At 37.9% G+C, this 23,342-nt stretch overlaps 1 protein-coding gene across 1 annotated transcript in view; it reads right to left on the bottom strand.

Moving 5' to 3' along the window:
• Nucleotides 1-23,342, bottom strand: part of FAF1 (Fas associated factor 1) — a 180,061-nt gene that overhangs the window by 55,506 nt on the left and 101,213 nt on the right. Inside the window, exons 9-12 of the mRNA XM_009909019.2 lie at nucleotides 6,595-6,690; nucleotides 5,862-5,988; nucleotides 4,891-4,954; nucleotides 3,888-3,969 (exon numbers count right to left, since the gene is read on the bottom strand). Of these exons, the coding sequence (XP_009907321.2) occupies nucleotides 3,888-3,969; nucleotides 4,891-4,954; nucleotides 5,862-5,988; nucleotides 6,595-6,690 (369 nt within the window). The remainder of the gene's footprint in view (nucleotides 1-3,887; nucleotides 3,970-4,890; nucleotides 4,955-5,861; nucleotides 5,989-6,594; nucleotides 6,691-23,342) is intronic.

Raw genomic sequence — 23,342 nt, 5'->3', positions numbered from 1 at the left:
GTGATGGTGCAGCTATACTCCTGACATTGCATCACAGTATTTAGGGAATAAAGGTGGGGGGAAAAGGTGACAAAGACAACAAAAAAGGTGTCCTGCAATTGGTGTTTGGTACTTCTCTCTACATGAGGTAGCATCTAAAAGGCAGATTTCGAATTTCTCTCTGAGACAAGAAGACTGGAGGCCAGCCAATGCTGTTTCTCTACTGTGCTCTTACAGAAACCAGAATTCACCTGTGTGAATCTTTTTTTCTAAGTTCTGCATGAATTTAATTAGCTAAAATAATAATAATGAGGGACAAGTTTCTGAGTTACCCAGACAAAAATGACTGTATAGAAAGCCCTGTGTGTGAAGGAATACTCTGATTTTATTTGAACATTCCAAATCACTGAAGGACCATGCTATCTTCTAGGTAGTTAGGAAATAAAGTGAAAGGGATGGTGCTGCCACTAAACTGAACCTAAAAGACAGAATTCAAGGAGAAGATAAGCATGGTTCAGTTTGACCATGCAGGAATATATATTGAGGTGAGAACACCAATCTGTACTAAGAGAAATGTTTCATGTGTATATATGTCAGTGGACAGAGAGGTTGAGAGAAGATAAGGAGGTACATAAAGGTAACAGCTCCTGAAGAGGTGAAACATTAAGCCTTTATTCTTTCTCATAATAAGAGAGTAGCAACAACTTACAAAAAGGAAAAGGGAAACTAGCTCTAATAACATAAAATAATTCAGTATTGTTCAAGTGAACACTTCAGTGAGATTCAATATAGCAATTGAGACCTTGTAACAATACTGTTAGGATAACCCAACTGATACTTCAGAACACAGGGCTCCCACAGACTGCTTCCAGTTACAGAGAAACCTCCCCCAAACATCTTGTTTAACACTGTCCATTGTATGATTTCTTCTGTGTCCTCATGTCTAGTTGTTACTATGGCAGTGTAGCTGCTTGAATAAGACTAAACTTGTTCCTCAAAACTAATGTAACAGAGATGTTCCTCCCCAGTTGGCACAGTAAGCAGAGTAAGAATTTCACACACACAAAATTCATTTAATAAACTCTGTCTCTCTTCCTGACCCAATTAAAAGAAAAAAAAAAGGGTTGTGTACATATATGTGCAATAATCTCTGGAAATGAATACAGAATGCCCTTAACTATCAGGCTGCAGGTGATGACTGGGGATTTCATTGCCAAGGACCAAGGACATCAGTTGTTAGAGGCTCTATATCTTGACTATTGTATTCCTATGCTAGAGAGATATACAGGTTTTAAAGTAGAGCTACATTTGACCACATTCCATCTCTTCTACCTAAAACTGGCATTATCATGGTAGCCACTGCTCTAAAAGAAAAAAAAAGATACCCATTATATATGTTAATCTTAATTTTCTAGAGACTCAAAATGCAAAGCTATGATAACAAAAGCTAAACAAAAAACACTGGTGACAGATAAACATCTACAGGGTTTTTTTTACAAGGTGTTTTCTTTTTCAAGTAACATTTTCTTAAATAACCATGAGTTACCATCCTTTCCAACACATGAAAAGAGAAAAGATTTAATAGAAGAATATCTACTTTAAAAGAATTTTAACCTTTTTTTTGGTATCTGTGTTAAAACACATCCTGACATGAATTAGTTTCTATAAAATAACTCAAAATATTTCTGCAAAAAGGCTTCCAGTTCATCTAGAATGGCATATTTTTTTGGAAGCAAAAGATATCCACAATATAGGTTAAAAAAAAAAAATAGCTGATGGCTGTCACACTAGACCTGAACTGTAGAGTGCACCTTCTGCTCTGGACAGCGTTGAGAATTTGTCAAGAAAAGGCTAAGAACTCTGAGCACTCAAGCTGCCAAGTGCTCTCAAATTAAATCAGTTTGAAGCGGTTTTCATTAAGATGGATTGAGTGTGGCATCGTGAGAAACACTCTATCAAATGTAGTGTTTTACTTAGTGATTAAGTATATACCAGTTGATGAAGCTACCCAAATCCTTCATAATCCCACCACTCCAATAAACATTTAATGAGTATATAAGTTCAAAAAGCCTAGCAGAGGATTTAAACCTTCAATCTTGTTTTTATTTACTCTTGGAACTCAATTTCTCACTTCAAGTGAAGAATGCTGGTGCCTGAAGCTCATCTGTTGCCCTGGTAAAATTAAGTGCCCTCGACAGTATAAATTAGAAGACATGACATACAGGTTGCAATTTCTCTTTCTTTCCTTTCTTCTTTTTCTTGTACTGATACATATTGAGTTATTTTGTAAAATGCAATTGTAAAAATACAACTTCTCCCTTCCCTCAACCATGAATTCCAGGAGGCAGCAGTGAAAAACTTCTTTGTAACAGGGGAAGAAAAAAAAAAGGCACTAAAAATAAGTTTTATTGAGACATTCTCATAACCTTTGTTTAAAGCCAGGATGTTACAGTATAAAAATGAAGTCATTCCAAAGGGTAGCTGCAGGGGAGAGCTTTCAAAATTAAAGGCAGTATATAACTTTATCCTAGTCTGAATACACTGCAAAAATATTAGAAACACAAGGTGACATGAATTTAAGAGGTGCTGTGCAGGCAGCATAAGAAGCCCTTTGAGCATTTAAAAAACCTAAGTAACTGCACTACATTATTGTCAGATTTATAGGTACACAACTTTTTATAAAAGCACCTAACAGGCTCTCATCCATTATTATATCCTTATCAACCATTATGCCCAGTATTATACCATTCTCAACCCTGTACCCCAGTATTATACCATTCTCAACCCTGTAAACCATCTCTGATGAAATGACACAAAGTGAACTTCCTAACTCAATGATTTTGTTGAATTGATGTGGTTTCTTTTCAAAAATGCATTAAGGTTCACCTTAATATTCTATATTCTATATTAAGGTGAACCTTAATGAATGGTTATAAATAGTGTTTTGCCACTGCATGATTAGGTATCCATTCATGTTCTGCAATCTGCACAAAGACATGAAAATATTCACCATATTTAGACTGTGCACACACGATGTGAAGCATGTGTTAAGTCACACAGTGGGTATTTATAACACTGCACTTAGCAGAACAGCCCCTAACATAACATAGCTGTTCCTTCCAACATGAACAACTGCAAGAAGCTAAAACATTCTTCATTTTAAAACGAAATATCTAGCAAGACAACAAAAAGTAAATTTAAAGAGCATGATTTTCTTGTTTGTCTTTCAGCTTTATCTGTGCTTAATTATGCAGGGGTTTGGGTTTCTCCTTAGTGAATCAAGTCACCAAAACTTAAATAAACTATCCTCATTCTAATTTTATTAAAATACTGATTTTAAAACTGTGCACAGAATAACAGAAACTTGAGATGTCTGGTTGGATGGACAGAAAAACTAAATAACCAAAGCTTAGTACTGGAACTTACTTGGCAGATAAAGATTGTACATGGGGTGGGGGGGAGGAGGGGAAAAAAAGGCACACTCTATTTCACAGACCTTTCAATTTAAATTTACAATTTCATTAGCCATCCTTCAAAAGGAGTTACCAACATGCAACGCTGAACTTGTCAACCACAACACTCACAGCCAATCTCAGCTGGTCCTGGGACACCATTATTTAAAGAAGAAATGGAAGGGATAAGGGAAAAAAAGAAAGAGTAACTGATAACTAAAGGACTCCAAAAAAACATACAGCCTGAACGATTAGGATGTGTGAGTTATTCACTGTACTGTCAGCAATCACCAAGCAATTATTTATTTAGACAGCCAACTAAATGAGTATGGCTCTTCACAAATAACAAAACCAAGATAACTCCAGAATGTAGTTTACCTTTTTAAAAATAAAGATGAAACATTTCATTTCCACTTCCACCCATTGTTAATTTAAGTAGTTTTAATACACACTTACATCTCTAGCTTTCCCATAGAAGGCTTCTTGAAAAGCAGCCTCTAGTGATCCAATAAAATAAACAGGATGGCAGTCACCATATCTATTTGAGATAAAATTTCCAGTTAACACAAAAAATTACAAAACCAAGCAACAGCAATAGTCTGTCTCTTCATATATTCTGTAAATGGTGTGAACTGGCTAAACATCTAGAAGGATGAAGTTCTACATTTTGAAGGACAGAAAGGACATATTTTGACACCATCAGTCTCCCACGATTCAAAACCTCAAAGTAACTAACTGCTACCTTAAAAATTTCATCCTAAAAGCTTTGTTTTATACACATAAGACACTTTAATTTCTATGCTTTATTTTTCAATCCTGACTTATTACTTCTCTTTATTATGCCTTAAAGGTTAATTAAAGGCTATCATTGTATTGCACATTAATGCATCCCATATAGATAAACGCACTTTTCATTGCAGAGGACTGAAAACAGAAGGCATACACCTTGCATTACTTTGCAGACTCTACCTGCTTGATGAAACATGGCAACTGTTTAACAATGTATGACTTGGAGCTGTAAAGTTTAAAAATACAGCATTTTTCTTTTGTTTTTTAAGTAGAGACTTATCCAACTACTTAATTACTGTGAAAACTTAATGCAACTCACTCTCTCTCTCTCTCTCCATATATATATTTCAATATTAATCCATTTTGGCTTTTCTGTTCCCGTGTATTATATTGAAATTACCATATGTAATCAGCTTTTACAATCCTTCTGAACCCTTACATAATTAGTGGCAAATAAAATAAGGCAGGGATCTGTCACTCTGCCTTGGACTGAGAAATAATCTTATTTCAGGAACAATTCTAACAAAACTAAGCTTCAAATAAAGTAGAGTGGGATGCCTGAATATGCTATGATCCCACAAGAAAATGTGTGCATTTGCTTTATTTTTATTATTTACTAAAATTTACTCAGCTTGTAACAGAAATTGCACAGTTAATAGTCTAAGCCTACCTTGAAGAAAACTCTGCTGTAAATTGTAATAAGGCATCTCCTTCGTTTTCAGCATTTTCTGGCACTTAAAAATAAAAAACAGGCAAATATAAATTAAATGCAACTTTGCTGGAACAATTTAATATGTGAACTCGCTTCACAGATAATTATTTTTTGTACTGACAGCTTACTGAAGTGGTTGCTCAGAGGCCATATGAAAGACTACGGACCATGAGTCTTTGGGAAGACATGAAATATCCAGATGCTCTCATGAATATATTCAGGCTTTCCAAGCAGTAAAATCTTGAGGTCCAGTGTAATGTGATACATCACTTGTTCAGAGTTAATACTCTGAACTTACTTTAATACATTAAAAATGGAAGTCTTGACATTGCTACTTACTTTTCCCCCTCCCTTTCATTTCTTTTTAAAACATCTTAGATGTATTTCCACCCCCCTACCCTCCCCCCATATTATTACATATATTTGCTGTCAAAAACACTAATGCAGACCTAAGGCAAATTAAGAGCATACAGAATTGCACATAGGAGGTAAATGATGGCTCCTGTTCAATCATTTTCATAATTCAAGGGCAAATAATCATTGAGAAACTTGTTTAATGTAAATTACTACTAATAATAATTGCCATGAGATGCTAAAGCTAAAATGTGTAGACATTTCAAAGCAGGGAAATAGAAATCTAGTTATCCACTGGAACACTTGGCTGGAGATCATAATTTCTCTTGAGTTTAATTATTGTTGAACTATAAGCTAAAAACATAAGCTTGAGAAGCTTCCTCCATAAGGAGAGGCTCTCATAGTTGCCAACTACGTTTACAATACTCTCATTTCATACATCTGCAGGTGTGTCATGCAAAAACTTCTGATTCTCTCAGAAAAAATACTCCCATTTCTTATTATGCAGACCCATCACAGCTCTCTGCCTTCTCTACTGCTGTACAATCACCAGTTAATTGTAAATTAACTCTTACTCATTGGCGATTTCCTCAAGGCAGATGATGCTACTCCAAACATTTCTCCATCATCAACTCCAAACTCTGTAGCATCTTCAAAGTCATCTCCATCACTGTCACTAACCATATGAACATCAGTGCATTGCTATAGAGAAACAAAAAACCAAGCCTCTATTAAAGACATCATCTTCAGTGAAATATGAAATATGTACATAGTGAAAATAGTGACCAAACCTCACAGCTATGTCTTGTCAACTCAAATAAGCCAAACAGATTGAAGCACATTCTTTTCAGATCAACCTTATGTGCTATAGTTCTCTAAACAAAATGGTAAGAAAAAGTGTGTGGAAAATGGAAAGCTGCTCACACTAGAATTAATCCCGAGGAAGGACAAAGGCATTGGAAATTTTAACCCAAACTGTTAAGTTAGAAACAACAAAACAGGAGTTTATTATAGAGTACAGACATCTCTTTTGGCTAATACTAAAAATTCCAACCTTCTACTTAATTTGGAGTACTTGTCAATGCTTACTGTGGCTTGATGACTTTGTTTTTCCTCTTTGTCTTCAATAACTCATTTAGCAAGTTCCTCACCTTTTTCACAATTAGGAGTTACAGGAACTGTATATTGATTGTTTTAAGATGTAATGCTACTGACATACTTGACAACAGCAGAGACAGCAATCATGGCAAAATGAGCTTTCCCTGCTCCTCCCAGAGCATACTGGTAAAATAAAGCTGATCTTCTTACCTCCTCTGACTGTTCCCTTGTTTGTACGGGTGAAGATCTTCTTCCAACTGTAAGTCGATGGCAAGGAAAACTTAGTCCCGATACAGCTAGAGTCATCTACAAAGAAAGCAATGATTGCTCATTAAAGCCATGGTCTCACCTGAAGGTTGTGGGGGTTTTAAGGATGCTTTGAGATTCAAACTGAAGACTGCACTGCAGAAGGCTGAATTAATTACACAAACACAAAGGAAGAAGCCTAAAATCTAAAATGATTCCTTACATAAAAATACTCAAAGAAACATCAACTGAGTTTTACAGATGTGTGTGCACAAAGTATCAGAACAAGCTTGTCTTGAATTGTTTTCTCCTAAATCAGTACTGAAGTTTGAGCTATTATTTGTATGTGCTAACATTTACAGTGGTGTGCTTTGATGAAATAAATGCAAGTTTTTCCTTAATCAATAAGCAAATGTTGATGTGAAGATGGTAAGTTCTGATACAAGTGATGAAACATATTTCAGTCACCTAAAAAAAACAACCAACCATTATCATGAAAGAACAATTTATCAGCAGACATTATAAAAGACACAATCACAATGGATGCTGAAAAAATACATTTCATCTCCATCTTGGTCATTACTGAATGTGAAAGGGACAGGCTATGTTTCTCACATGAACAAGGAGACACAGAAACCCAACACTGCTGGTGAAAATGCAGTCAGCACACACAGGATAGACATTCATTAACCTGTGTCAACAGAAGCAGCACTTCTGCCTGTTGCTGTCTGACTAAATCTCAACTTTTTGAAGCTGACAATACAACAAATGGAAAGAAGATGGTGTCACCTGAAAGACAAAATGGCTACATGCCCGCAAAGACATACAACAATATTTCAAATTCTGATCCTACGTTGCATTAAAAACATCTCCTAATTGATATGACTGAAAACAAGACTTGTCCACTCCTCTGTGAGCAGAACCATTGCTATCATCCTTGCATTTCAAGTACCCCACTCATATCTTTATAGAGTGTCAGCCAACATTCATTCTTCTGCCCTCTTCGGAGCAGTGCATCAATCTTGGTCAAGTAAGGTTGATGAGCACAAGCAGAATCTTCACAAGTACTAAGTCCTAGCTTGGTAACAGAGGGGATACATTTACAATGGGAATAGCTCTTAAATAAAGGCAGTCAATTCATTTTGCAATGACAAAAATATTTGATGCTGTACAATTCCGGTATGTAGTGAAAGACAATTCTGGCCGTATGTTTAAAATATTGTTTACAATGGATCCTTCAGAAGGAACACAGGGAAGAAATAAAAAGAGTTTCTAGATCCTATGAGAATTATTACTACTTTTGCAGGACACAGAACGAGTGATTTACAATTCAGTATTTCAGAAATACATCGGCCTCCCAATTCAAGTGGAAAAACACTAAGGCAAAATTAATTTCAATTATCCTCAACAAAAATCCAAGAATAAATCATAAGCCTTAAATTTCTTTGACTGCCACAAGCACTGAAAATACCCCATTTATTTTTATACATAATTCAGAATGACTTTATCACTTGTCTGCTAAAACTCACACAGATCTAATTTGCTGCGGGTTGAAGCAGGCTGATTAAGCAGGCTAGTTACCAAATGAATGTTAACCTGTCTGAACTAGCCTACTGTCACATTCTCATAGCAAGGTTAAACAGAAGTTTAGCTGCATAAAAAAGACTAGCTATCATCTTAAAGGAAGTGAGTAATAATACTCTGGTGCAAATGAAATATTAAAGATGACATACAGGTCAAGACCAATTACCTATGAAACTCCTGTGACAAGAGCATAAGAACTGTATTCTCTGTAGTAATCCACCAGTTCAATTAGTATTTTTATGAGGTTTCTAATAACAAACAAAAGCCAACCGCTGTTACAAAACCTGAAACTTTGCCCCATAGTTCACACACACTATAAAATAGTGGTAAAGCATACAGACACAAACCACACACAGCCTGAAGTTCCTGATTTAACAGCATCAAACAGCCTGACAGATGCTTGGAAAGGCTCCCGAGATCTTTTACATACACATTAAAGAAAGACTGGTAAGATCAAGCAAGCAGTTATTGTGCTGCTTCATCACTTGGCCCAATAGCAGGGTGTTGCAATTCCAATTTGCAACCCTATATTATAGTGTCAAAGCGTCTCTCAAAAACGAGCTAACAGCAGAAGGGGTTCAACATCAGAGCACATTTCATCCTACTCTCCAGACAGTTACTGGATTGTTGGGGGTTTTGTGCACATTTCTGTGAGAAATTGCTCTCCTCTTTGGCTTTTTTTCCTGTTACGGAAGATTTTGCAAAGGAAAGGCTGGGGCAAACACGAGCCTTGCTTTTCATTTCAAAATGAACTGTCAGCATGAATATCTCTCTTCGTTCCAAAATGGAGAGTGCTCCCTCAAGAGAGATTGTTGCAGCAGGAAGTTTAATCTTTAATTTGAAAATCACAAAAAAACATCAACACTAAGCAAAAGATCACGTTCCAGGCTGCTCAGTCCGGAGCCATGGATAGCAAACCTTAGCTTCTACAAATTTTTGAACACAGGCCAATTTACTGATGGGAGCACCCACAGGAGTGGCAAGAAGTGTTTAGACATCAGGCTGCCTCTTGAGAGTTGTTTTTTTTCTCTTTCTAAATACTGCATCTGCCTATTCCCCAACAGTGCTGCAGTACATCAGATAAATTAATTGTTGTTTCACAGCACCATCCCACAGGAATGGACTAAACATTTTTACCAGCTCCACCACTGAAAATGCTGGTTTGTAGCCTAGTGTGGTGGTTTTAGGCTATGCCTTTAAAACTTATTATAGCTTCATTTTGCTTCTAACTGAGTTGGTCTGGCAAAGTTAATGCTGGGGGGAAACTTCAACCCACCACACTGAGTAACCCTATTACCTTCTCCAAGTTCTGCAAGTGCTATGGCTTGAATTTGACGTGCACAAGAAGAGACATTGCCAAACACATATGCAGGACTCCTGCCATCAGTAATCAGCTAGATGGAGATTATGAAATAACTTATTATAAGTAAAATAAGTCCATTTTTTCTGTGCAGTAAATGTACACACATGCAAATCCCCAGTCAAAAGGTCTCATAGCTGAAAGGTACAAGGTGGAAAATGAAACATAATTGGAAATAGAATGACTTGCAAAAAGTAACTCCAGATGATTACAGATCTCTTGTAGAACACTGTGTGTAGATTGCTTGTGCTTGTTCAAATTACCTCCTATCTGACCTCCTAGAGCTTCATCAGGAGAAGGATAATAAAACTGAAGCCTTGAAACATTCCGGGGACAGTGGTACCAGGACAGTCCTTGCAGGAGACAGCAGTGATAGTGAATGGATTGCTGCTGACATACAAAAAGGTACAACCTGGACTAAAATTGCACAAAGAATACTTGAAGTATATTTTAGCTGCTAAAAGAAACTACCAAACTTTACAATTTGGGGGAGGTGAGGGAGGTGGGTAAAAGAGTAGCTTAATTCTCACCTGTACTTCCTTACTCTGAGACACTGAACTTAGTTGTAAGCATTCAGTGCAAGATGAGTCGTATTTCAATTGCCAGCATTAGTAATTGAGGGATAAAGTTAAGCAACACCTTTCCCAATCCAAATGCAGGATTCTTTGCCAAAAACTTTCCTGGTCAGCCTAGCAATATTTGCCAAATCTGCAGTGAGACTAGGTGCTTTAAACAATAGATGATTCTTCCTGTTAGAAAGTATCATTTTTATGGGGAAGCTTCTAGAAATACCTTTTAGAACAACCTAAAAAGGCTGTTTAAAAAAATATTTCATGATAGAAATGTCTTAACAAGGAAAAAAACCAAACACCCAAACGAAAAACCAAATAAACAATGAGAGCATTTAACTCCAGAATACTGAAGTTGCATGCTCAGAATAATAAATTATGAGTCCATAATCTCACAAGCTAGCAGCCTTCTATAGTTTGTTGGCACTCTTGCACACTTCTGCAATTACAAAGGAAGGAACAAACTCAGCCCCCTGTATCAGTGCAGAGATATCTGATCAAGACACTGCAAATATAAGCAAGATAAGCAGCAGAAGGAACATGAAAGAACAAAACCACCAGAACAACTGCAACTGCAGAACTCTCTCCACTGAGAAAAGATGATACAAAAACTACAGGCTCAGTGTACCGCATCAAGGAAGTAGTAATTGGATGTGACAAATTGGTCTTCCTCAGGAGCAGCCACACAGTGATGAGGAAAACCAGCACCTCAAAAGAGCTTCTTATGGCAACTGTATTTGATGTGGAAAGTATGAAGGCAAGCACTAAGAGCTTCAGGTTACCTTATTGAATATAGATGGACATCTCAAGTGGCCAGCTTAAAGCAACAGCCTGTAAAGAACTGGAACATTCTCAGCCTCAACTATCACGATCAGTTTGGAAACGCTCACTCTTTGCTCCATGTAAATACTGAGACGTCTCTCTAACAATCCAGTTATCTGAATAACAATCCAGTTATCTGAATTTTGCCACTAGGCTGCCTGAATTTAAGTCAGAACATGCTTTAAAAATAAATTATGGTAGAAACACAGGCAAGTCCTTACAAGCACATAGTACACAGACTTATCCATTTAGGCCTGTCATTATCCTCTCAGTGCTTATTGTTGCAAAGTATGGCCTTCGCAGAGGAATGAGATGGAGAACGACCTGCCAAACTGCTGTGGAGAATGTTAACCATCTTTAGTAAAACAGCTTCCATATCAGCTAGCCTTGGAGCAAAGCTCTCCACCACAGTCATCAGGAACTCCACAGATTCACAGGTGAAAGAGGCAAAACAAGCCTACAAGAACCAGAAGATGAGAGCCACAGGTAATGGATCTGCTTTAGTATCACTTTGACATGCTGCTCACAGGATACATGCCATCAAGGGATCCCTTTTCTCTAAAAGCATGTAGCTCTTTAATCATCAAGAACCACAGAAAACAAGCAAGTGTAAGTGATAATGTTTAAGAAAAGCAGGAATAGCAATTTATTTTCTGCTCTTTGGTAAGTGTTTGCTACACGAGTAATGAGAGTTTTGAGGTTTCCGAGTGTGTGGGAGTTCTGCTTGCTTGGTTTGCTTTAATGTAGATTAAAACATCTACCTGAACACACAGGCACTTAACCACTCTGGGGCAAGTTATTAAATGTGGTCCTTCAGCTTATATCACCTGGTAGCTGTCAACTTTATAAAACAGCTTTTGACTGTTTAAAAGACCACTTTAAATGAGAAACAATTCTAGTCACTGTAACACAGTGACTATCTTTATTGTTTGAGCTGCTTGAAGAATCCTTTCCAAGTGACTGAAGTGGTATTTTTCCATGGCAAAATATTTTCTTTTCTAATATAATATTTTTGGACTTAAATGAGAGATTCTTGATCATCTGCTCGCAGAAATTCAAAGGTCAAACAAAGCATCAGGAAAAAAAAGTCACAAACCCCTTGATCCACATGCAAAAGAGAGGAGTCTATCAAATATGCCTGATTACCCTTGCTCGTGCACAGCAAATGAAGCAACAGGCATTACCTGACAATACAAACCCAGAGCAGAATAAAAACCTTGCAGTGGACATAACTGCTAGATATTTCAATACAAAGTAAAAAAAGACCACAACTGTAATCTCTGTATAACTTGACTGCTACAAATCAGTGCAATTATTCAATCAGCTCTACTTCCAATGCAGATTTATGTTTGGCTGTATATAATCTACTTAAATCAAAAACTAAATGGGAGGATTTTCGTGGTGCAATTTCCTCCTGAGGTAAAAGAAAAGAATCCATGTTTTCTGCCTTTAATGCTCAGAGATAAGGTAAGCAAACAAAATTCTGAAGTACACAAAAAGCCTGTTTTCCAATACTCGACTTTCCTCCATAAATCTCCCACAAAAAGCAGACCCTTCCTCCCAGTCCTCCTCAAGGTCAGCTTGTAGGCAAAAGCAAGTCTTAATAACCTGCCCTCCAGTCTTAGCATGCTGAAAAAGTTAGGTAAAATGGTTCCAGCTTTCCAGCTGCACTCGCTAACACGGCTAGATGGGAGAAGTCACAGAAAGAAACCCTCCCCAAGATGCCACTCCATACCAAGGAGGTACATGCTTTCTGTTGCATCCTTCCAGACTCTACAATATTGAATAGGTAGAATTAAAACTTGCACAGATTCAAATGTGGGGTTAGCATACAAAGTGTATAATTTAGCTTCCTGGTTTTTATAATCTAAAGCAGTTAAGGAACACTCAAGTGACTGAATTGCCAAACTTTCCAGATGGCATCTCTAATTCCTGTTTGCTGTAGCTTTCACAACTACCCAAGACAATGAGCTGTCCTCCTTGAACAACCTTGTGCAGTGCCTTTCCCACCCCATCATACTGTAATGCAGTTTCTTGAGAGCACCACATCCAATCAGTTACAGAATTACTCTTAATTGGGTATTGATATTAATTCTGGTGTAAACTAGCAATGCCTGCTTTCTCCTTCTTGAGCAAGAGGGAAAAAATCAAGGCCAGAGAGTAGGTGCTGCAATAAATCTGCTGTTAGCATGTATTATAATACAGAGTTCTGCCTGGATAAACTACCTCCACAAGTTGGAAACTGCAATAGCTCTCTGTTATCTCAGTATTGGTTTGAGAATATTATCATTGCACAATCAAAGCTCTGCTTAAGAAGCAAGATAAGATCACCAGAAAAACATGCCAGAAATTTTGATAGAAAAGATGCAAACATCTCAAAACCCAAAACCCCTTCCTTTTGGTGTTTCTTTTCTTGAAACCCAAGACCCTGGGAATAATAGAAGTATGTGAGCAACATTCAGACTACTATTAAAAGCATTGTGAAGTCAATGTGAGTAAAAAGTTATCTAATTAATTAAGAATAGTCTTTGAATCACAGCTGTTTTAACAAGGTGAATTCTCCAGCTACAAATGTCTAACCATCCTCAGTAATTATTGTTGCAGTACATACCAACTCTGCAATCTAACAGACATTCATAGCTGCTCTTTAGCACTTTGGCCTGTCCATATTAGCTAGTTGTGGTTTCGTGTTAGAAACAAATATATTAATAAGCATCAAAATGTTATCCCAGAATAGTATTTCTAAATCAGGATTGGTCATCAGCTGAACAAGAGCTCTTTCTAGAGGCTAGACAGTGTTCTGCAGTACCTGCATGGAGATCTGTAACACACACAGAGCACAAAAAACTCTTAATCAGAAACGAACTCAATGTTGCCTACAGGCTGAAATCTATTCCTGGTTCAAATACTCCATGTGACAGCCCTTTCACTGTGCTCAAAGTGTGACTTGCTTTGCCTCTTCATTGACTGGTTTACTCACTGATACATGGCTAATGTATAAAGAAACAAGCATGACCAAATACATTTCATAACACACCATTCAAAATAACATAAGACACAGGTGCTCATTGCAAAATATTCCATGACTGGCAAGTGTCTCCACTGCAAAAATCTCACTTCCATCCATATTGGATTAGCTTCTACAATGCTTTAGTGCCCATATCAGGTAAGAGAATGAGTAAGGATAGAGGGGCAAGGAAGGGGCTTTACCAAACATCACATAAAATTTACCATTCTGTTATCTGCATTTTTATTGTAGCATGAGCTAATTCCCTGAGCAGAAATGCCAGTGACACTACAGATGTCTGTGTGCAAGCATTTGCTTGAATCTAGGGTGAAAAAAACACCATATCTGATCTCCTTTGAAGACAACTACATGAAGTCTGAAAAGGAACAAAGTTTGAGAAGGCATGTTTCTGTCCCAACTATTCTACTATATCCTATATGTGTACGGTACTACTAAGTTTGGATATTAGGTGTGCTGGACATCAAACACTTTCATAGTTCCAGGGGCACCAAGAGTAGTAAGGTAGTAAACAAGACAAAATAAACCAACATTTTTCTCTGTCTTGGCTGAATAGCTCCTGCGAAGGAGCCCTTCCATTCTCTCCATCCATTCAACTAGGAGAGGTAACAGTGTGATAAGCAAGAAATTCTCTCACTCCTTAGGCTAGACAAAGTTCAGTTTAGATGTCTGCAAGGCATATTTATCATTGCTAATCTCTTCTTGATGAACAGATCTCATAAGAATTCAAGTAAGTTAATTTCTTCCAGCCTAACAAGATGTCACCTCTCTCTCCTCACTAGACAAATTAACTTCCCTGCTCAAAAAGATTACCATACTAACTGCAGAATGGGAAATGAAAGAGAAATACTTTTTCAGCAGGGCTGGGTGAAGGCACACCTATGCCTCAGACCTCAGTTCTTTTAAATCAGAAGTTCAGGGTGATCTATGGGATTGCAGAGCAGTTTGACCTAACATTACTCCCCAGAAAGCCACCTACTTGAAAAGCCTAGAAAAGCAGTTATTCTGCAGTAAGACTGGTCAGGCTGCTGCTCCCAGCTCACTAACATTACCATTTTCCATCTTTCTTTTGCAATCTGTCCTTTTTGAGATTAAAGAAGTAAAGTCTAAAGGAAGGAGTATCTGTGAGCTGAAAGAGAGATAGCAGCTAATGTGGCATATGGAGACAAATCAAAGTGTAAAATGGAGGGAGGAGATGTTGAGCATGTGAATGATGGCAGAGGAAGTTGGGATTTCACACCTGAAGTTTTCCATTACACAAACAATTGAAGAAAACGGTGATTTCCAAATGCATCCAGCACAGCCCTTCAACATGAATACTGAAGCAGGGTAAAAGAAAAGTGTGGGGAAATCTTTTTGCTATTCTCCAGATTGCTCCACGCTCCTCTGGTTGGAGATGCAAACACCCAGAAACGAAGGAGGCAGTGGACTCCCAAGCAGCTCACATCATTTGTGAGGCTACTCGAGAGTCTCATCGATTCCAGAGGAATGATGCTATGGCACAAGAAATCATTCATATTAAATTGGTTTTTGCCACGGCTCTGGTTCTCAGTGTTTAATCAAGCATTACTAAACACGTGTGGGCAGCCTGTTGTGCTCAGGCAAACCCTCACTAAATTCCTTGGGAACAAATAGGTGCTCAGCAGTGCCAAACCCATCACTTATCGCTGTGTAATTACACACTAAATAATCTGCCTTGTTTTCGGCGTGTAATCGCACAGAGCGATATATGATTTAAGAATTCGCACATGTCCACGTTTAAAAGTAATGGTTAAAACTTCAAGGGATTAAAGGTTTGCTGTGAATTAATGTTTATCTTCTGCTTTGCTCTTTTCTCGAACCTTGCAAGAATTCTTTCATTAGAAGCAGACTGCAAAATTAATTCTATCCATACTGAAATACATTGTATACATGAAACAAGTGTTGCCACAGCAACAAGCAAACCACTCTAAAATGAAGGCACATTCAAATTAAAAAAAAAAAAATAGAAATAGTCTAACAAATGCCCTTTTTTTTTTTTAACTTTACTGAAACAAAGGTGCTTTTTTACACTATGAAATCAGTTACAAGACTCAGAGAGATTTATTGTACAGAAGGGCTCTCCTCAAGCTTTACTGGTCAACAAGAGACTGCTGTTCAAGCTTAGTGCAATTTAGTACATAACTTCAGAAAATTCATCAGCCAACCAAAGCTCAGCTCCTTATCATGTAAAGCCTCCTCCCTCCTTGAACAACAATTACAAGTGGATGCAATTCTCCGTTAGCCGTGTCATCTTTTGACAGCAAACAGCATTAGCTGGGAAAAACAGTCAAGTATGCTCTAGGTTTGTTTGGTTTATTAAAGCACTGTACAAACATTAAAATGAACAGAAGAGCTTAAAAAATTTTGACAGCCCTTGAAATTAACTTCCTCTGGAAAATAACTTCATTTTCATTATGCATCCTCAATACAAAAAAAAAAAACAAACCCAACCAACCAACCCACCCAAAAAAAAAAACCCACCTCTTGACAGGTACTCAACATTTCATTTTAAACACTAACTGGATGAAAAAAAAATCTCTAGGGTGGAGTGTGTTCAGGTTATAAATCAGCAATGCTTATTTTAACTCTTCACAAAGTGTTGCTGAGATAATTACTGCTGACAGCTTTATTCAAGGTTCATTTCACTTTTTCTCCTATTTTTCCCCTGTTAGAAGTTCAGCAGGGCCCATGGGAAGATCCACCCCTCACACCTGTTAGGGTTCTTCATGTTACTGAGGCCAGTTTGGACATGTCACTTCACATTAGCATTGTGCCAGCGCGCTGTGACAATTACTTATCGCAGGTTTAACTTGAAAAAAGTTTCTAATCCAGCCACAAGAACAGTGTCAGAGTACGTAATTTAAACCTGTCAACACAGGTTGTAGGAAATTCATTCCAAGGATTTCAGTGATGTTCCCATGGTAGATCTTTGAACTGCCATGAAGATTAAAATCACAAAGGAATGCTAGAGAGCTAAACCACAGAACCTAAAAGTTTTGAAATACCTGAATTGGGAGAAAAAAAAAGAAGTGTCTTAAATATTAATGAACTTTCAAAAATTGATAAATTCTTTAGATCAGGATTAAGAGACTGCTTTGCTGAATCCTCCAAAATTCTTTGGCAGTTTATTGCAAAGGCTGCAGCATAAAGGCACAACCTCGGGAGATGCTTTACACAACAGGCTGAAGGCATCTGCTTCCAGATGCCCTGGAAACACTTGTGGATAAACAGCACATGGAGTGGGAGAAAGGAGGCTGCAGAAGAGTCCACGACACAGTGAGTGGCCGCTTGTGTCTTTCAGACATCAGATGAGGGCTGCTGCAGTGGCAGCGATAACCAAGATAAAGCAAGCTTCACAAAACACTGCTGAGAGATTCTGTACAAGCTTGAGAAAAAGTTGTGCCTGTTCTCTGGGAACACCCAGCTCTGGTACGCTGGTTGAACACACATGCCAATTTTTGCTACGGTTGCTGTTAATCACCAGCCATAGTACTGTGAATCTATCACTCATTTGCTAGCTGAATGAAAGAGAAAATTATCCCTGGTTTTGATTATTTCTCATTTGATTAAGCCTAGTTAGGCAAGTTAGGAATTAAAGCTGAAGGACGGATACTGTAGTACTTAATGTCGCTTCAAGCCACAAATATATTCAAGGGAAACAAAAGGAAAATAATATTTCTTTGTACAAGAGATTCTACTAAGCAAGACATATACTTGAGAGGCTGAAATAAATACCCACGATCACTTACAGAGCTCATTCTTCCTCTTAGACAAAAACTGTAAATATTAAAAAGGATGAAAAATCTGCCAAGCCATTTGCAGCTACTTGAAACACAGGGTAACAGAATTAAATACATGCTGAAAGACCTGGAACACAGTTAAGTATAGACCATGAGGCTAATTGTGGATCTTGAGTTAATTACTTTCCACTGATACGTTTTCTCAATGGTCTTTTACATCAGTTTTTTCTTTCCTCGGCCTGAACCCCAAGGCAATTCAGTGTGCTAGCCTCCAAACTCTGGGCAATTCATTGTGTACTTCTGCCTTAGGATTTTTAGTTCACGCAGAGAAAGCCAGGCTTTCACATCAAGCTGATGTTAATGTGCACTGACAAAGCAACAGTAAAGGAGCTTCATGTTTGTCACAACGTGCACTCTTTAATTTAGTAATTGCTTTATACTGATATGCAAATAATGACACATTTCCCAAATTTCCAGTTCCTCAGCAGTGCTTTCACCAATTACTCGGTGGTTGAAACTTATGCATGTAAATTGGTTAAGTGAGTTTATTAATAAGTACACCTGTGTGAACTGATCTATAAACCATACGTGCCTGGGAACAGGTCAGAACTCACTATACATTCCTGAATGCCTCAAGAACCACAAAGAAATATTCTTTCACTAAAACAAGATCTTTTACAACTAATAGTGTTATTAACAGATAAACTGGGATGCCCAACCTTTCCCAAGCTAGAGACAGACCGCCTTTGGGTGACAACAAATAGCAGGAGTCAAAGTACTCATCCATTTCATGTTGCCAAATGAGAGGAGGCTCGAAGTAAACAAACGAACAGGCCTATCAGAAAAAGGACAAAAGCCCATCTACTACCTGAAAACATGTGGAAGCACCAGCATCCGCTCAACCATCAGTCCCCTGAGGACCATCACATTCTCTGCAGTCTGGCTACAGTATTTTGTGATGCTGCTTACTGTTGTTGCCTTTGATACTCTAATGGCAATTGTAGAAAATTCAGCTGCACTTCAATTCAGACTCATAAGAATTGCAAAAACCCTAAACAGAGGTAACCTGTTTTTCTACTATTCCTTTCCTCAAAATTCTTCACAGTGTAAGGGCTGAAAAGTAACCGAGGTACAAACATTGTCCTGTGTCATTTGCTGGCTTCAGTGCTGAAACACACTGTTGGGTTTCTGCTAAATTACTTAAGCAACTGTGCAACTGCCATAGAAGAGAGTATAATAATACTGTTTGTTCTACATCTGATCACAAATCACCTTATTTTTGCTATATTCAGAAGACACAGAGAATTGTTGAGATTTTTTTAAGGCAAGACACAATTGTCAGTGAAATAAAACCCAACTGTATAAACCAATAACCAATTGGATTCATCCTGATAACATATTGCCCAAAGACATTCACAGATACATCTCGGGAACTGCTTTGCATGCACAAAGAGTATCAGCCAAATACTTGGCATGTTTCTGGTCTATGGTGGGATGCCATTTACTTCACAGCGTTGTACAATGCTTTGGATGGCAAACAGAAGAGTGCCTGGATATGTTTCCAGCACTATATAATTCCTTGGCAGAGTTCAAGCAGTTGTGCTAGCAACACTGCTTCCAAGAAATGGTTCAAACACTGATAAGCTTTTTATGCTGCCTCTTCTTCCTGGATATTACTTTTCAAGGAACTGGATTTTTGCAATGTTAGCCTTTTGAAAACACAGTCTTACTGACATCTTACAAATGGGCTTCTGAAAAGGATGATTGTTTCTTATTTTCTGTTTCCCTTACCTGGAATAGATGAAAAGGCCTTTAACTCTTCACATCAGTACAATTAAAAGCACTGAGTACACAACCTCCTCAGTTAAAGGGAAAACTGGATATACTAAATTGTACTTATATTAAACCATATTTCAGCATTCTGAAATATCCAGAATAATTCATCCAGTGTAACTACATTAGTAAATATGTTTGGTTGATGTATGACAGTTTCAAGTGTGACAAGCAAAAGATGAAGAATATAAATAACTGCAAAAAAGAAGCATTTATAGAGGTCTCTGAATATAAAGATCCTTTAAGACAGAGAAAACAGGAAATACTCCCAACATTTTAGACTGGATTTTCCTAGCTATCTAACAAAACCAAGGTGGCCTGTTTCTTCTGAAATCCATCTGAGGCCCTGTAGCTACTTTTCTTTGACTTTTACAAAAGTCCAGCATTAAATCTCAAGCCTCCTCTTAGAAATGTGAGGGCATGATTTGCTTAAGTGAAGTGTTTTACTAAATGTCCTAAATACAGTCTACAGAACTACAAATCTGTCCTAGGTCTATGTTTTGACCACTGGGCAGCAACAACACTTAGAAAAGGAATTCAGTCCAGCGATTGCTATTGAAAACAGGGCTCTTCTCTTGCTTGGCAGAGGAAATTATCTGTCTAAATAGATTTATCAACTAGCATTTTCTTGGTTCCAGATTTTATCAACAGTTTATTGGACTTAAACAAAAAATTCCCAACTGAGGAGACGATCAGTTCCATTCTACGCGTTAAAAAAGTTACCTATGCACTAATTTGATATTATTTAAATACCACTTTTTGGAAAGGAGGCATCTGAGACTACTATATCAGGCTTTGCACACAACTGGAACAAGCCTCAAGTGAAGTTCTAGCAACAGCAAATATAAAATAAACAGAAGTACTGCTCAGTTTTACCTAGCTTTCTTCTGCTATCACACGGTAAGCTCCCCTTCCATACACTTAAAGCGAAGGCTCTGTTTACAGAGTCCCAAACACCTTGAATCTGTTGCAATAGATTTTCATACATCTTCTAGGGAAGCTTTGCTCTGCTTATGTACTTGAGCTTCATTACAAAGAAGCAAGCACCACTGTGATAATCCTCCAGGAATAATGCAATTACCACTTATCAAACAGGTGTCTGCTGTATTCCAAGGAGATTATCACTTCCTATTCTGCTCTCTGAGAGCACAGAATAAAAGAGAAGCTGCTACTATTAAATGACTGAGGAGAAAAGGAGTCTTTAATAACAGCTCTTGCAATCTTCTCTCAGCAGGACATGAAGTAAATGTAGGCCTTCTATAATGTCTTGGCACTGAAATGCATTTTTTAGTTTCTGCAAGGTGAATTAGAGTATCTAAACAAGACCAGTACTGTTAACTCAATCTGAAGTCTCTCTCCACTGAGTGCTCCAAGAACCTCAGCGCTTACTGCTTATGGCAAACCATACTCTTTGTGAGTCCTCTTGTAAAGAACTCTGACTGCTCCACCAAACAAATAATTCAGAAATGTCTCTGTGGCAGCTTCATAAAGGTACAAGGAGATCTCTGAAATAAAGCTCCAAATGCACAAAGAATGGAAAAATTTTTAACAGGATATAATTGTAGGTTAAACTCTGGCTGAGTAATTTAATCAGCAAAGGCAATTTTTATAGCCTACTTTCAAAGCAGCTTGTTGAGTGGGAGTTATCTCAGGAGTAGATCACTAAAAATGAGAGCAGAAACACTCTCCTATGAAATCTGGGATACAGCTTAATGTACACAAACTGCTATCACTACATGACAAAATCCATAATTGGTTTGGAGGAAAGCCCAGCTGGAGCATCAGCCACAGAGGAGGAGTTAAGAGGGTAAACAAGCTACATACGTGCAGGAGGAGATATGAGGCTACTTCAGTGACTGTAATGGCTAGAGACAGTCTACAGCTAGGTGCTTCAGAGAAAGTAAGATACTGGAGGTTCTTCAAAAACTCTTTCCAGTGATGATTACCACTGTTTTGGTAATCTGCCTTGATCTATCCTACCAATACTTCTCTCTATACATATGATCATTTCTATCATGATCATTCTGATTTGCAGTCAATAAAAATACGGAAATTGGAAGTAATGTTGAAGTAGTAAATGTGAAGTAGCAGTCTCTTCCCCCTCCCCCCAAAATCTGAAACTACTCCTTTTAATGAGTTTTTTTGAACATAGAATCAATAAGGTTGGAAAAGACCTGAGAGATCACCAAGTCCAACCTATTACCTAATACCTCATGACAACTAAACCTTGGCTTCAAGTGCCACATCCAATCCTTTTTTGAACACCTCCAGGGATGGGGACTCCACCACCTCCCTGGGCAGCACATTCCAATGGCAAATCACTCTTTCTGGGAAGAACTTTCACCTCACCTCCAGCCTAAACTTCCCCTGGGGCAGCTTGAGACTGTGTCCTCTTGTTCTGTTGCTGGTTGCCTGGGAGAAGAGATCAAACCCCACCTGGCTACAACCTCCTTTCAGGTAGTTGTAGAGAGCAAGACGGTCTCCCCTGAGCCTCCTCTTCTGCAGGCTAAGCAACCCCAGCTCCCTCAGCCTCTCCTCATAATATGTCATATTTAATAAAAATAACCATCATGGCCACTCAAAGCAGTGTTTCAAAAACACTGTCTCCACAGAGCAAGCAGATGTATCAATCTCTTGCAAAAGAAGAAAGCAGTAAGAAGATGACAAACAAATCTGTCTATAGCAGCAGCACTCGTGTTCCGTATGCTTAAAAATTCCAATGACAATAGAACCTAGCATTGAACAAATTAATTACTAATAGTAACTTCAAAATTTGCTACCAGCCTTTCTTACAAAGCTAAGGCTGATTACAATAGGTTATGACAAAACAGGGGTAAAGTCTTCTGGTAGGAACTGACACTATTTATGGTGCTTGTCTTATACCAGGAAAGAATTCAGCTTTTCAAGCTCTTATTGTAGAAGATCATAATGCACTTGGGAAAGTCATTGAAATTGACATTTTTGAGATAAAATGTGACAGTTGTTTAACAACATAATTACCCTTTACAGTTTATGAGAGAAGCAGCACTTGAAACTGATAGTTTGCACTTTAAAATGCACAAGGAAATAAAACAAATAGCTTGCAACTGGCATAGGAGGATGCAGAAGGTCCTTAAAGTATCCCTCAAAAGAAGTCATGAGAAGAAATAGCATCAAAATGTAATGTGGTAGCAATCAATGCAAAATTTGTAGTATCAACGTTTCTTAGGCAATACATTTTACTCAGCTCCTGAAATCTGTACATTCTAAAGAAGGAGAATTTCATAAATCTCAGAAAAGAAAACTGAAAATTCCAAGACCTGGCCAAAAAAAAAAGGACACCTTTAGTCTACAGGGAGATACACTCTTTAGGTTATGAAGGAATTGAGAGAACTATCAGAAAAAGGTTGCTGAAATAGTTTGCATTTCTGTCTAGAAGGGGAACAAGATACTTCAAAGCACCAAGAAAATAGTCATTATGAGGGGAAAATGGTTTCTCAGGTCTTGATGTAGCCAAAGTTAACATGTACATCGTCCTGCAGGTTTGTGTTACATGAAACATCTAAAGAGAGCTTCAGAAACCCACACTGAGTCTGAAAATGCAAACAGGCAGAGAAAGCCCCCTCCAAGAAATCTCTTCAGTGTGGAGTTGTTATGCAGAGGTGTCCAGCTCAGATCCTTCGAAGTGCATCACTATGGTGATGTACTTGAGCTAACTTACTTCAAACCTAAGTGTATCAAAGATTACTGTGCCATATGGGGAATTATTATTTAAAGGT

The sequence above is a fragment of the Dryobates pubescens genome, chromosome 11 (assembly GCF_014839835.1).
Source record: "Dryobates pubescens isolate bDryPub1 chromosome 11, bDryPub1.pri, whole genome shotgun sequence".
Lineage (NCBI taxonomy): Eukaryota > Metazoa > Chordata > Aves > Piciformes > Picidae > Dryobates > Dryobates pubescens.
This window is presented reverse-complemented; position numbering and strand designations above follow the sequence as displayed.